This window comes from Trematomus bernacchii, unplaced genomic scaffold, assembly GCF_902827165.1.
Source record: "Trematomus bernacchii unplaced genomic scaffold, fTreBer1.1, whole genome shotgun sequence".
In the NCBI taxonomy this organism is placed as follows: Eukaryota; Metazoa; Chordata; class Actinopteri; order Perciformes; family Nototheniidae; genus Trematomus; species Trematomus bernacchii.
The window spans coordinates 15,018,196-15,033,124 of NW_022987593.1; the positions used below are offsets into that span (position 1 = coordinate 15,018,196).

At 38.8% G+C, this 14,929-nt stretch overlaps 1 protein-coding gene across 1 annotated transcript in view; it reads right to left on the minus strand.

Annotated features, from left to right (window-relative positions):
- Positions 1 to 8,147, minus strand: part of LOC117481811 (homeobox protein Meis1-like) — a 53,646-nt gene extending 45,499 nt beyond the window's left edge. Inside the window, exons 1-2 of the mRNA XM_034129707.1 lie at positions 7,789 to 8,147; positions 1,439 to 1,659 (exon numbers count right to left, since the gene is read on the minus strand). Of these exons, the coding sequence (XP_033985598.1) occupies positions 1,439 to 1,659; positions 7,789 to 7,800 (233 nt within the window). The 5' untranslated portion in view covers positions 7,801 to 8,147. The remainder of the gene's footprint in view (positions 1 to 1,438; positions 1,660 to 7,788) is intronic.
- Between the last annotated feature and the right edge of the window lie 6,782 nt (positions 8,148 to 14,929).

The following is a 14,929-nucleotide window of genomic DNA, read 5'->3' on the forward strand; positions in this document are numbered from 1 at the left end:
CCATTTTTATGTTTAAGGAAATAAAGAAAGCGTATTAGACAGTACGAAGTTGACTTTTGATTGTGTTCTGGGTTTATGTTTCAGTATTTGTAAGCAACTGTGACTGAAAAAATATTGCTTTTATTTCATTTTATTATTTTATTTTTTGTAAGAAGGGGCAGGTCAAATAAGATGTTCTTCTCCCTGCTCCTTTCCACCATGCGCTATAAAACAAAACAACCAGTATAAGTGTACATGTTTTGTTTTAAAGGTCCCCTATTATACTGTTTTTCATCAATTTATTACAGGTCTCAGATATATACAGAGCATGTCTCTGATTGGCTGAAACACCAAACAGATCATTCCAGCATCCCATAATCCCCTCTGTTTCAGCCCTGTTTCAAAAGTGCTGATTCTCTGTCTGTTACTTTAGATGAAAATAAGGAGCCCCTCCCCACGCCCCTCTGAGAGATATTTGGTTACAAAGAACACAATGGTGCTCTAGGAGGAGATTCAGGTGATAAGGGGGGGGGGGAGGGGGTACCTTGGTTGCTGATTGGCTAATGGTTACACAAGCCAAAAAATCGTTATGACATCATAAAGTGGCCAAAATCTGATCAGCTCATTTTCAGACAGGTTTTTATAGAAATGGATCAGGACAAAAAGAGAGAGAATCTTTGTTCCTGAAACTTTCAGAGTCTCTTTACACAGAGGGGACACATGTTGATGTAGAAGAGACATGAAGAAGAGGGGACACATGTTGATGTAGAAGAGACATGAAGAAGAGGGGACACATGTTGATGTAGAAGAGACATGAAGAAGAGGGGACACATGTTGATGTAGAAGAGACATGAAGAAGAGGGGACACATGTTGATGTAGAAGAGACATGAAGAAGAGGGGACACATGTTGATGTAGAAGAGACATGAAGAAGAGGGGACACATGTTGATGTAGAAGAGACGTGAAGAAGAGGGGACACAGGTTGATGTAGAAGAGACATGAAGAAGAGGGGACACATGGTGATGTAGAAGAGACATGAAGAAGAGGGGACACATGGTGATGTAGAAGAGACATGAAGAAGAGGGGACACATGTTGATGTAGAAGAGACATGAAGAAGAGGGGACACATGTTGATATAGAAGAGACATGAAGAAGAGGGGACACATGTTGATATAGAAGAGACATGAAGAAGAGGGGACACATGGTGATATAGAAGAGACATGAAGAAGAGGGGACACATGTTGATGTAGAAGAGACATGAAGAAGAGGGGACACATGTTGATGTAGAAGAGACATGAAGAAGAGGGGACACATGGTGATGTAGAAGAGACAGGAAAATGTTGCATAATAGGTGACCTTTAAAATAACTGCCTTGTGTGGAATAAACAAATAATAAATAATACAATTATTATTATTATTATTATTATTATTATTATTATTATTATTATTATTATCTTACCCATAAATGGCGTCTTTGTCCCTCTTGACGGCGTCCCCGGGCCCCATGCTGCTGCCGCTGGTGTGTGTGGACTGGGAGAACTGGTGGGGGGGGAACGGACCAGCAGCAGCGGCGGCGGCGGCCATGTGCAGCGAGCGGGCAGCGGCGTGATGATGATGATGGTGAGGGTCTCCGTACATCCCACCCAACCCCTCCAGCCCGTAGTGAGCCAGGTCTTCATACTGAAACACAGATAAGAGAAGTGTGACCTTTGACCTTTAGGATGTGTTCACTGACCCCAAGGGAAGGGTCAACGTAAGACTGTTAAACACCGGAGCTTTTGAAAGAACATCCATAACATTCATCTGTTTGCAACTCATATATATCAATATTCCAGTTACTTGTATATAGACTACTCTGTACTATTTCTATTATATTCTATTCTATTTTATTTACTTGCACTATTATCTGTTTTATTGTGTTGCACTGTTGGAGGAGCCTGTGACCTAAGATTTTCATTGACATAACTACACTGTAGCTATGCACACATGACAATAAAAGCCTTGACCCTTGAATAAGAGAGGCGTGACCTTTGACCTTTAGGAGGTGTTCACTGACACAGAAGAAAGGGTAAACGCAGATTTGTACACAAACAAATTATGCATGCATGCTAACTTCAGAACATTTTAAATAAATGATGCTAATGCAAAGTGGTGGAGACATAATTGGACATTTCCAAAAGTAGAAAACAGTAGTAGGGACATGTCCCAGCGTTCCTAGTATGAATGACTACTATGCATAGGTGTGATTTTCACTGGGATGCTGGGGACATGTCCCTATACCACTATGTTGGTTAAAATATTTCATTCACAATAGTCCCTCCCTTAAAAGTTCTCCAGTATTTATCGGTTTGTGAGCCAGGTCTTCATACTGCAACACAGATAAGAGAGGGGTCACCTTTGACCCTTAGGAGGTGTTCGCTGAAACAAGAGGAAAGGGCCAACACAGATATGTACACAAACAAATTCTGTATGCACGCTAACTTCAGAACATTTTAAATAAATTATCCTAATGCAAAGGGGTGGGAACATAATTGGCTATTTCCAAAAGTAGTAGGGATATGCTCCCAGCGTTCCCAGTATGAATGACTCCTATGCATAGGTGTGATTTTCACTGGGATGATGGGGACATGTCCCTATATGAATATGTTGGTTAAAATATTTCATTTACAAATGTCGTTCCCTTAAAAGTTCTCCAGTATTTATCGGTTTGTGAGCCAGGTCTTCATACTGAAACGCAGATAAGTGAGGGGTCACCTTTGACCTTTAAGAGGTGTTCTCTGACCCCAGAGAAAGGGCAAATGCAGATAAATGTGAACGATAAAACTAACTGTGTTTAAAAGCAGGGTGAAGATGTTTTTGTGTGATGATACAGTCGGTCTCATTTTCCCTGGGGACACTATTTTGGCAAAAGTATTTTGTTCACAAATGTCGCTTTATTAAAATGTCTCCAGTATTTATTGGTTTTTTCTTAATGACACAAAACTATACATTAATTGAATGTTGCAATACAACAACCAAAACAACCATTTAACACATTTCTATGCACCTTAATTTACGTTTTGTTTCTTTCACTTGTGATTTATTCTTCCTTCTGTTTTCTGTTCGTAATGCCCTCAGTTTGATTTCAGTATATGACATTGATGTGAGGTCGCCTTTTACTGATGTCTTTGGAAATGTTCAATAAAAATTGGAGGAAAAAAAAAACGTCCCTTATTTTGTCCACAAAGCATAATTAGTTTTAAAAAGGCTTGCTCGAAGAAATCCTACTAAATCTAAAGCACTTTTGGAAAGGTTAAGGGGCCCAATAATAAAACATGAAATGCAATGTGGCATAAATGTGCATTATCATGAGCTAAAGAAGAAACAAACCTGACATACGTATTACAAAATAACCTGAGAAGTCATGCATGTACTGATCAGTAACCTTAAATATTGCTTGAGATAGTTTCTTGTTTTTTCCCAACCTTGGTAAACATCTACTCTGACCTCCAACTGACCCCTCATTTACATCTTAACGTCTATGTTAAAATGTCCCCTTGAGTTATGGCATAATGAACACGAGAAAATGAGACAAACTGAACTCAACAGATGCAAAAATCAAAGTCGATTTTATAAAAGAAACCCGAACCTGACGGAGTTATTTGTAAAATCAAAAAGACCTGGTCTCTTCAGTTATTGATTCTTATTTACTCTTAGTTTTTTTCTATGTTCTTGGCTTTATAATGACTGTTTTAAATAGTATTTAAATACCCTTTAATAATGCGTCTCTTAGCACTTTATCTCAATGCTTTTGATGTTTTATGTAAAGTGCGTTGATGCTGAAATGTAAGGAAGAGGTGGGGGATTTTTCCATTTATGTAAAACAAAACAAACCTCCAACATGCAAAAATATAATGAATATTATATATATTCAAATGGGACAAAACTTCAAGAGAGACCAGAGAGAAGAGTCAACGCCTCTGTCAACGGAAAAAAAAACATAATAGGCAACAGGTGTTTCTGTTATTTCGTCCACCCCCGTTTACTTTCTCTAATATGACAAACACTGTAATGCTTTTGGAATATAACACGTTTTGAGACATTTAAACGCAGCGTTCTGTGATTAAAAATCCTATTCTCACGACCTTATAGTATTTTTGGTCACACATTATTATCTTAGTCTCCATAAAAAAGATAAAACAAGTCATTTAGTGAGCTGGATTAAAATAAAAGCACCTTGAAGCAGAGCAGTGATCCTACTTTGTGCCGTTTTACACATTAAACACAGATATTAACAAAATGACATTAACATCTAAAGACACCGGGGAATTAAAACGTCTCTGACAAACAAAACTAAACTGGCTAAGATTGCACTGCACAGGTGTTCATATTATTTTGTCCACCCCCTGTTTATTTGGTCTGACATGATCAAAGGTTTAACGACTGAACACAGTTATGTTTTTAGATGACATCATAAAAATGTATAACAGTACATTCAAAGCTATCTTTACCCTCAACATAAAAAATTAAAAAATACGCTTATATTTGAGGGAATCGTGTATAAAGGGGGTGGACAAAATAACATGAACACTTTAAAGGTCCCCTATTATACTGTTTTTCATCAATATATTATATGTCTCAGATATATACAGAGCATGTCTCTGATTGGCTGAAACACCAAACAGATCATTGCAGCATCCCATAATCCCCTCTGTTTCAGCCCTGTTTCCAAAGTGCTGATTCTCTGTCTGTTACTTTAGATGAGAATAAGGAGCCCCTCCCCACGCCCCTCTGAGAGAGATTTGGTTAAAAAGAACTCAATGGTGCTCTAGGAGGAGATTCAGGTGATAAGGGGGGGGGGGGGGGGGGGTTACCTTGGTTGGTGAGTGGCTAATGGTTACACAAGCCAAAAAAACATTATGACATCATTAAGTGGCCAAAATCTGATCAGCTCATTTTCAGACAGGTTTTTATAGAAATGGATCAGGACAAAAAGAGAGAGAATCTTTTTTCATGAAACTTTCAGAGTCTCTTTACACAGAGGGGACACATGTTGATGTAGAAGAGACATGAAGAAGAGGGGACACATGTTGATGTAGAAGAGACATGAAGAAGAGGGGACACATGTTGATGTAGAAGAGACATGAAGAAGAGGGGACACATGTTGATGTAGAAGAGACATGAAGAAGAGGGGACACATGTTGATGTAGAAGAGACATGAAGAAGAGGGGACACATGTTGATGTAGAAGAGACATGAAGAAGAGGGGACACATGTTGATGAAGAAGAGACATGAAGAAGAGGGGACACATGTTGATGTAGAAGAGACATGAAGAAGAGGGGACACATGTTGATGTAGAAGAGACATGAAGAAGTGCATTTTTGCATAATATGCTACCTTTAACACATGATGTAAATACATACACTAGGTTAAAATGAGGACTCTCTGAACATAATGAATCTTATATATCCCACTGCCTTATTCACTATACAATTCATTTTTTAATAATAGTCATATTTTCCACCCCCTCTACATTTTCTTAACCTCACTCTGCAGCAAACAATGATATTACATTGTATAGAAATAAAACAGAATTTGATCATAAATGTTTATGCCTGAACTATTTAAGTTAGTGTATTTCTAACAAGATATAAAAACAGATATTGTTGTTAAACAAAAAAAATGCTGAGATCTAAAAGGTTAAACAACTTATTTTTGTTTTTATTTTTAAACACCGTGTTTATGTGTCTCTATGTGTCTTCATTCGTGTAATTTAATTTAATTAGAAATCAGACTAATTAAAAAAACGTATAACGTGTTTAGTCTCATATCTAATCAATGGGAAAAGTCAATGTAATTAAAAATCGGTTTTAATTTCAAAATAAAAACAAGAGTTTAGTTGTATTCCAGTAGAAACTTCTATATGTAAAATGTGTATATTTGTGTTTACTTAAACTTTTGAATGCCTTCCAGACTGTGTTAATATATCAATAAAGCCAAAAAAGGATCGTAAAGTTAATTTCAATAACTGGAATTATTTCCCATTACTTTTTCTTAAAATATTGCTATTGTTGCTCTTAGTTCCCTTTTTCTAACTAACATTTAACGAGCAGCTCCAGGTCATCACTGTGACCATATAATACGTCAGATATTTAAAATGTAAAGTTAAATAAAGTTAGGAAAAGTTTTAATAAGCTCTCTTTAAAGCGTCTCTTTATATGGGCTCGGATCACACAGACCGCCGATCAGAAATCAATGAAACGCAGTTTAAACTTTGACCTCGGTGACCGGCCGTCAGTGAGGATAAAAACGATCTTATATAAGAAAGAGATGTTTATTAAATAAGTCTTTTAAGCAAAGTGTATCGAAGTGTTTGTGTGTTGAGCTCCATCAGTTCCGGCTGAACAGATTTAACGAGCCGTGAAACAAACAAACAAACAAATAAAAGTGTGTGTTCTCCGCCGCTGAAGCAGAGCGGCCTCGGAGCGACTGAACCCGGTCACACACACAATACAACCATTTTAAATACGGTTTATAATATCCTCTAACTTCAGATACAAACAGGAAACTTGGACATCATTTTAGTTTGGGGATAAAGAAGCGTTAGCAACGTTCGTACTTTTTATTCGAGGATTAAATCTACTTTTTAGCTGAAAAATGTTGTCATAAATCAACAAAATGATATTTAAATGTCTTTGAAAAGCTAATAAAATAGGTACAAACAGGAGGTATAAACGTCCAATTCATTTAGTGATAAAGAAACGTTTGCAAAGTTAGTACTTTTTTTCTAAAGGTGAAAACTTTTGTCATAAATTAACAAAATGATATTTAAACAACCTTAAAAAGCTAATAAAATATCCTCTAAATGCAGGAAATCAGAACTTAAAATCTAGTTTAATGAAGTTTGCAAATATAAGTTATGAGTTTTATCTGAGAACACTTTTTAACTATTGTCACAAAACAAAAAGGGCCTACAATTCACAGTGAAATGATAAAACCTTCTTTCACAAATTACAACAACCTTTATTATAACATTTTAAATTATTAGATCCTTTAAACTCTATGTTCAGGTTAGTAGAAATGTTGAAATGCAGCTCATATATTTATTTATTTATCTTATTTAGTGTAAAATAGTTTCTTATAAGCTCCGTTAATGTTTCATTGCAATTGTTTTTATACTTATTATACACATTACAAGTTGTAGTTTTAGATAAGTGCTGTGTGGATTTGTATGACCACAAATGAGATGTTTTAAAAAAGAAAACTATTAAATGAAGTGTTCATATATTTTACGCACATCATTACTAGTTTGTGAAATTAAAATGGAAAACATCAAGCTAAAAAACAACGTACAGTTGAATAAAACATATCACCAAATATGATATCATTCATAAATTAGTGTGAATATTGTTCGCTTAGTTTTGTGTTAATTTGATGAAAAGTTGTTACTTGTTTTCTACAAACTGAGTTTATTGACCAGTAAGTTGGAGTCAAAATAAGGACACTCATTATCTCTCTCATAAAAGTTGATTTTTAAGCACCCGTTGTTGAAAAAAACAAACCCGCTAATAATACCAAATAGGAGTTCATTTATTAATTAGGGTGAATAATGTTTGCTTAGTTTTGTGTACATTTAAAGAAAAGTGATTCCTAAATCCAAACTGAGTTTATTTAGTTTTGCAGCTGAAGTCAAAATGATTGTTTTGACACCGTTTTATTTTCTCTATCAGCTGTGTCTCTTTGCTGTAAAGCTGTACATTTCCCCTCTATAATTTTGATTCTGAAAACACTCATCATCTCTCCAATAAAAGTTGATTGTTTTTTACGCACCCGTTGCGCCATCGGCCCAGTTTCTGCGCCCGGACTCCAGGTGTCTCCTTCGGGCCAAAACACACATCCAACTCCCCGGTACCGGAGCGTTAATCACTTAATCCCGTGGAAGAGAGAAACGCAGAAACACGCAGAGTCCTCCGGTCTCTCCACCGGAACCGACCGACGGCGACTCTCCGCCTCCAGCAGCCCCGCAGATCTGCACTGCTCCCAGCCTCCAGAGAAAACAACCGAACAACCCCAAACGAGCTCCGTCAGCAGGCCGAATCCAATCATCCAAACCGGGGCACAAAGTGAGGCGGACCCCGCTGTCTTCATGCGCGGAGGTGCGTTCAAATCCCCATCGCAGCTCCGGAGCTTCCTCCTCCTCCTCCTCCCTCTGCAGGCCGCCAGGGTGTGAAGGGAGGGGGGGGGGGGGGAGGGAGGGAGGGGAGAAGGGGGGGGAATAGTTTATTTTCTCACTTAAAGGAGCAGAGACTCCCTGCGCGTCCACGAAGCTTCTGCAAGACGTGCCAATGCGCGCCCCTGAGATTTGAGCAATGAAATGGGGGGACAAATATTCAGAGATGGGAAACATATTCTTCAAGTAGATCTTAAGTAAAAGTAGGGTAGCAATACTCTGTTACAAGTACAAAAAATAATTAGCATCAAAATATACCAAAGGTAAGAGTAGTCATCGTGCAGATTGGTCAATTTCAGAATAATATATATGATATGTTTTATAATGATTGATCATTAAAGTGTTCTCAAAGCTGGTGAAGGTGCAGCTAGTTTGAATGACTTTGTATACTGCAGGGTAGCTTGTGAATTTACTCCAGGTGGAACTAAAGTCTGATTTAACACTTGATTATATTTCACATCATTCATCCAGATCTGTGAAGTAACTAATTAAATGCATGTAGTGGAGTAAAAGTACACCTTTTACCTCTGAACTGTAGTAGAAGTAGAAAGTAGCAAAATACTCAAATAAGTGTTTGTCATACAAGTATCTCAAAATTATACTCAAGTACTTGATTCAATGTACCACTGATTATGACTTTGCTTTCTCCTCTTAAAGGATGGTGCAGTAACGTCTTATTAGTTATACAGTTCGTGTACTACACTTATTTTGAATTAATAAGATAAATGTGTGTGTTTCTATAAAATACAGAAATAAGGCCAAAGTTTAAATGTTGGAGGGAAATAAATTGAAGCACATTTACTTTTTTGGCACAAGCTGCTAAACTTTTGTGCACCTCCGCCATCTAGTGTTTGTAAAGTGTTAACACCAGATGTTAAAAAGCTTCTGTGTGTAAAACTGTTGCACAGAACAGAAATAATTTGCTTTAATTGATTCAATGGGAACTTTTAAATCTGTCTCTCTTCCCAACTTTATGCAGGTATTAATGACAGCAGTATTTATTGAATAGTCTTGTGTTCCCAAAGGATTTTTTTATGACGACAACGTGCATCTTTGGAGAAAAAGAGCAAAACATGGAGGATCTAAATGCAACAGATATTTACTTGTATTTTCCTTTTTGGTTTTTCAATCCAATGAGCTGATGAATTTTAAAGAAGCTTTTTTTTGTATTACTTCAAGGATTATTTCTGAAACAGTATGGAGCTCAAAGGCTTTCTCTCTTGCCGGTTATACCACAAGGTGAGTTCCTTTTTATTTCCTGCTTCTTCACACACATGCTCTCCAGTACAGGTTAGCTCTGAGTGTTAGCGATGCTAATAGCCGCGTTCACACCGGAGTACTTTCACCGTACTTTTCGCGTTTTAGTTCCGTGAGTACCCCTTATGTCGCGTTCACACCAAAAATCGTACTTAATCTCGGGTACTTTTACCCCCATTTTTAGAGCCGGCTGAGAGAGCGTACTTTCCTGAGGGTGCAAAGTGTCTCAAAAGTGCCCCAGTGCTGATTGGCTGGGCGAATTGCAAACCACGCCCGTACAACTGTGAAAAATGTTGTGTGGAGACGCCATTGTTTTCCCTCGCTACAAAATCCCGACGGAGCGTTGGGTTTGTTTTTGAAAGCAGTTATGGCAAGCATCAAGAAATGATGAGGAGGTGTCGGCGCTTCTGGAGATCTACGCCGAGGACGTGACCCAGGGAATGCTACTGAAGCCAGTTCAGTAGCTTTCACTCGACCTGGGAATGAGCACAGCCCCACGGCACACACCGGCTAAAAATAAAGAAACTCGGGCAGGACTACAAACGGCGGATTCAGTGGCCAACGATGACGACCACGACGAAGGTAAAATCAACTACATGCACTGGGGTTTTAATCTGCACAATAATGGTCTCAGATGTACTTTTATTTGCTCAGTAGATCAAGCTAGCCATGCTAGGCGGAATAGGCTAACACCGGCCCCGAGCTAGCTACATCTAGCTAGCTAGATATTCTCGGCTGTATGAAAACGTTTTGACTTGTGAATAACTGTGTAGTGTTTCTGTAATTTGCTTCACTAACTCATGGCACTAATCGTCTGTTTCAGGCGAGGATGGACAACTCTCAGGATTGGAAACAAGCGAGCTTTGCATTCTAGATCACAGCGCTAGCTCGCCCCCCTTACCAGCAACCAAACGCAAAGGTACACACACTGTAACTTTGTCTTGAAAGAACGTTACGCATCGAACTGATGTTCACAATCATGTTTATTTCCTTCTTGGTACAATTATGAAACAGCGTGAAAACGTATTCGCCAAGACCGGCATTTACAAATGTCTCACACAAACATTGTAAACATCCGGGCTAGAGGTCACATGACTTCCGGTACGAAAACTTGCCTCAACAACATTAAACAAAATTCAAGCATACATGAAGCACAATCCTCCGTGTTTGAACCTCTTAAATCACTGCATAGCCGGTTTATTTGGACTGGATTATCCCAGAGAGGCTAAACATTCTTTATAACACAGTTTGAGATTTGTGAAACCTTAATTCTATTTGGGAAAATACAAAAAAGGGAGATTTCAGTGCTTTTTCGCATCCTGGCCACATTAGACCAGGTCCTGATCTAAAACCACTATACCTAGACTCATCAAATCTGGACTGGATTATCCCAGAGAGGCTAAACATTCTTTATAACACAGTTTCAGATTTGTGAAACCTTAATTCTATTTGTGAAAATACCAAAAAAACATTCCTAGTATGTTGTAAAACTACATGGCGACTAAACAGATCTTGTATCTTGCTTATTTTCCCCTCTTAGGAAAGCGGACACCGCCCAGGCGTTGGAGGACCGGCGTGCCGTGGTGAAAGAGTCGATGCACGGGGTTCAGATGGTGCTGTTCACCAAGGCCCAGGAAACGGAGGACAAGATGCTCACCAGTTCATTTTATATTATTGTTGTTACTGTTATTATATAGTCTTGATACAACTGACACTTTATTTTATATTGATAATGTTAATTTACATGTACAACTTCTATTTTATTTACATTAAAAATGTGAACTTCTATTTACTGTTAAACAGATCCTGTAGCTTGCTTATTTCTCCTGACACTTTATCTTTTGTGACCTGTGTAGCATCCTATACATCACATGTAAGTGATTATTCTGATACCATCATGTTTCATCGGTTATAAACTGGCAAAGCTTTATTTATCATTTATTTATCATCAATGTTGCAACCTTGTGGAGGAATGGCAGGGGCACATACACAAATATGATAATTTATATAATTTTAAATATTATTTGACCTAAAACTAAATGTTTTTATGATTGTCCTCTGAGGAGGACATGGGGATTTGCAAACCTTTAATTCCCCCCCCCCCATTTTACACAACACAAAATGGAGTCCACTATGGGCCGAAACTAACATTTATGTTTCCATAGTGTTTATGGCAGACGGATGCAGTGGGTCTCAGGAAGATATATATATACTAATAACGGTGGGTTTGCTGCTGAGCCTATTTACTGTGCATACAACACACCTGGCACAGTTTATTGTTATTATATTGCCACACTGTACCCTATTGTAATGTTGCCTGTCTTGACTGGAAAATAAAAGAGAAACATTGTCAAAATGTTTACAATTTACACGCTGTTCAGATGCCTCATAAAGCTGGGTCGCCGGTAAGGCAGTCCATTCGTCCCTGTACTCATTACTTTCACAAAGGTTATGTAATATGCAACATGCTGCCACCTGGATTGTGATCTTGTAGTCGTTTCTTTTCATCAAGCACCGCCACCTGCCCTTCAGTCTGCCAAAAGCGTTCTCCACCACCACTCGTGCTCGGCTTGTTTTGTTATTGTACGCAAGTTGCTCAGGCTGCATTAACTCAGTTACAAAGCTGTATAACATGAGCACAAACAGCACAACTTCAGTCGACTCCATCTCCATCATGTCTGAGGTCGGAAGGTAAACAACAGACGCCTAATGTACAGCGAGTGGGTGGGCGTCGCAGTATACGCGGGAAGTTTTTCTTCTTCTTCTTCTCTTGTTTTGTAGCGGATTGCAAACAACTTTAAGGTGCATACCGCCACCTACTGTACTCGCCGTGAAGTGGTTTGTGGCCTGCCAGTAAAGCCAAAGCAGAAGAAGAAGAAGTGACGTCAGCGGCTCATTTGCGTAATCTTCCCTCAGGGAAAAGTACTCCGTTGTGAACGCGATCTGTACTAAGTGCCCTGGGGTTAAAAGCGCCGGGGCTCTTAGTGCCGGAACTAAGTACAGGAAAGTACTTGGTGTGAACGCGGCTAATGTAAACACCGACCATATTACGTCCAAAACAGTCGGGCATTGTTTCTGATAGCAACGTTTCTGATAGGGCCGTGGGTGTAAAGCCAGCCTACATTTCCGATATTACGTCATATCGGACGCAAATCTGGATCCGCTCCGTTTTAGCCCCGTTTTTAGAGATTTGGGTACGGAGGAAAAGAGAGAGGGTTTTATTTTCTGACGCTGCCCACACCGGGGACACATATTGATGTATAAAAGACATAAAAAAGTGCATTTTGCATGATAGGTCCCCTTTAAGTACGGTGGCAGACGGACTACAACGGCCAAAAACACTCCCATTTTAGGAGAAATGCGCTGCAGTTATAAAAACAGTGCAAATATAGAAACACAAATGTGCCAAAACACATGCAAATGAAGACATATTCACCAACTTGATGAAACATTCGCAGCGTTTACTAAAAGCGCTGCATGAGCTCAAATCAATACCGAAACGGGGACAATAAAAAGTGATGCACACAGCTGGGGAGCGCTTGGTGATGTTCGGGGATTATAAAGTTGGCTAACTGTCACTCAAAACTCAAAATGTAAGTTTTATCGTCTTATTTTAGATATTATTACAGATCTGCTGTAATAATATACTGACAAAACACTTACAATGATGACAAACAGACTTACACAAGTTAAGAAATAGCTATAAACTCTGAGCAGCACATCAGTTTCATGCTCTGTGTTGGATATATGTTAATTTGCATTGTCTCTATAACAAAATTATAATATGAATTAAAGTAAAAGGCAGCAGGTGGATGGTCTACCTGCTCAGTGTTTAGCTCTTTAGAAAGTTAGTCTTCTATACTCAGTTTTTTTTGCCTCATCGTGTCCAGACAAAGTGACTTTTATCAAGATTATACTTCAGCCAGTTCTGTTGTAAGTTACAACTTGTAACTTACAAGTACAAAATGTGCAAAAACAACAATCAGCACTAAAGAGTTTTCACTTTATTCTACTTACAGCCTTCAGCACATGGTCTTCATTACAGTGTTTTACAGAGCAGGAAAAAAGCACAGGGTGTTTCTCAATGTCGAGGACGCTTGCTTGGTAGCACATGTCTTCCGAGTCACTTGCTTCAGAAGCGAGGCAAGAATCCTTCCGAGCCTGGGAAAACGAAGAATGGTGGAACAGGCTAACAGGTGTGCAGGTGTGCGTCATATGAGAGGCCCCGCCTTAAATGGAGCGCGATTTCCGCCAAAGATTTGGAAATTGGTCCGTGCGCAAAGCATTGTGGGGATTTTAAGACCGCGGAGTCTACACATGTGCAGCCTCGAAATTTCCCGCTACGAAGTACGCCGGCCTCGGTAGAATTCCAAGTATGCTGGACATTGGAACAGTCCTTCGGCGGCACTCGATGACGTAGTATCCTTGAAATAGTGGCTTTGGAGCAGATTTCCTCGACATTGAGAAACACCCACGGGGTGTTTCTCAATCGCGAGGATGCTGGCTTGGTAGTCGCGTACTTCCAAGTCACTTCCTTCAGAAACGAAGCAAGTATGCTTCCAAGCCACGACTTCGGAAAACGAAGAAGAATGGAACAGGCTAACAAGTGTGCCACTCTCTCTAACGGTTTCAACATAAACTGTACCGAAAAAATAAATACCTCACGATATCTATCTAATTATGAACTTGCTTTACTTTCACGGAACACATTTTTGGTGATAACAAACAAATGTAACAAAGTAACATATTTACCACATGTTCTACGCCACTACATACTTACATTTAAATGTGTGCTGCGTCGGTTCAGCCATTCTCCGCAAGGGTTTCTGAAATTGGTCCGTGCATTGTGGGGATTTTAAGGACGCGAAGTCTACCCATGTGCAGCCTCGAAATTTCCCCCAAACCAAGGACGCGGCCTCGGTGGAATTCCAAGTATGCTGGAGATTGGAACAGTCCTTCGGCGGCACTCGATGACGTAGCATCCTTGAAATATTGGCTTGGAAGCCAGTATCCTCGAGATTGAGAAACGGCCACAGTCTTTATATACACCACAAGATGGCTGAACATTTTTCCATTATCCAATAAGAAGTGAGCACACACATGTCCCGCCTCTTAAAGACACAGCGCTTCAATTCGAATTTCAAAATAAAAGTGCAGAACAAAGGTTTACATTAATACATGATAGATTAACCAAACAGTTTCAACCTTTTAGCAAAACAAAAATAGATAGAATTTATAGAATTAAAAATCTATGTTATTATCAAATAAAAGCTAATACTGCAAAAAATAATAGATAATTTGAAAATAAACACAAAACCTGTCTGTTGCTTTTCATTCATTTCTCTTTGATAAAACCTCGTACAGAGTATGACTCTTCAACCTCTCGTTTTAAAGAACTACTTAAATACAGAGTGTCCTAATCAATACCATTAAAAAACAAATATTGAATGTTTCTTTTACTGTTTCCCAATATCCCAAAAAGTC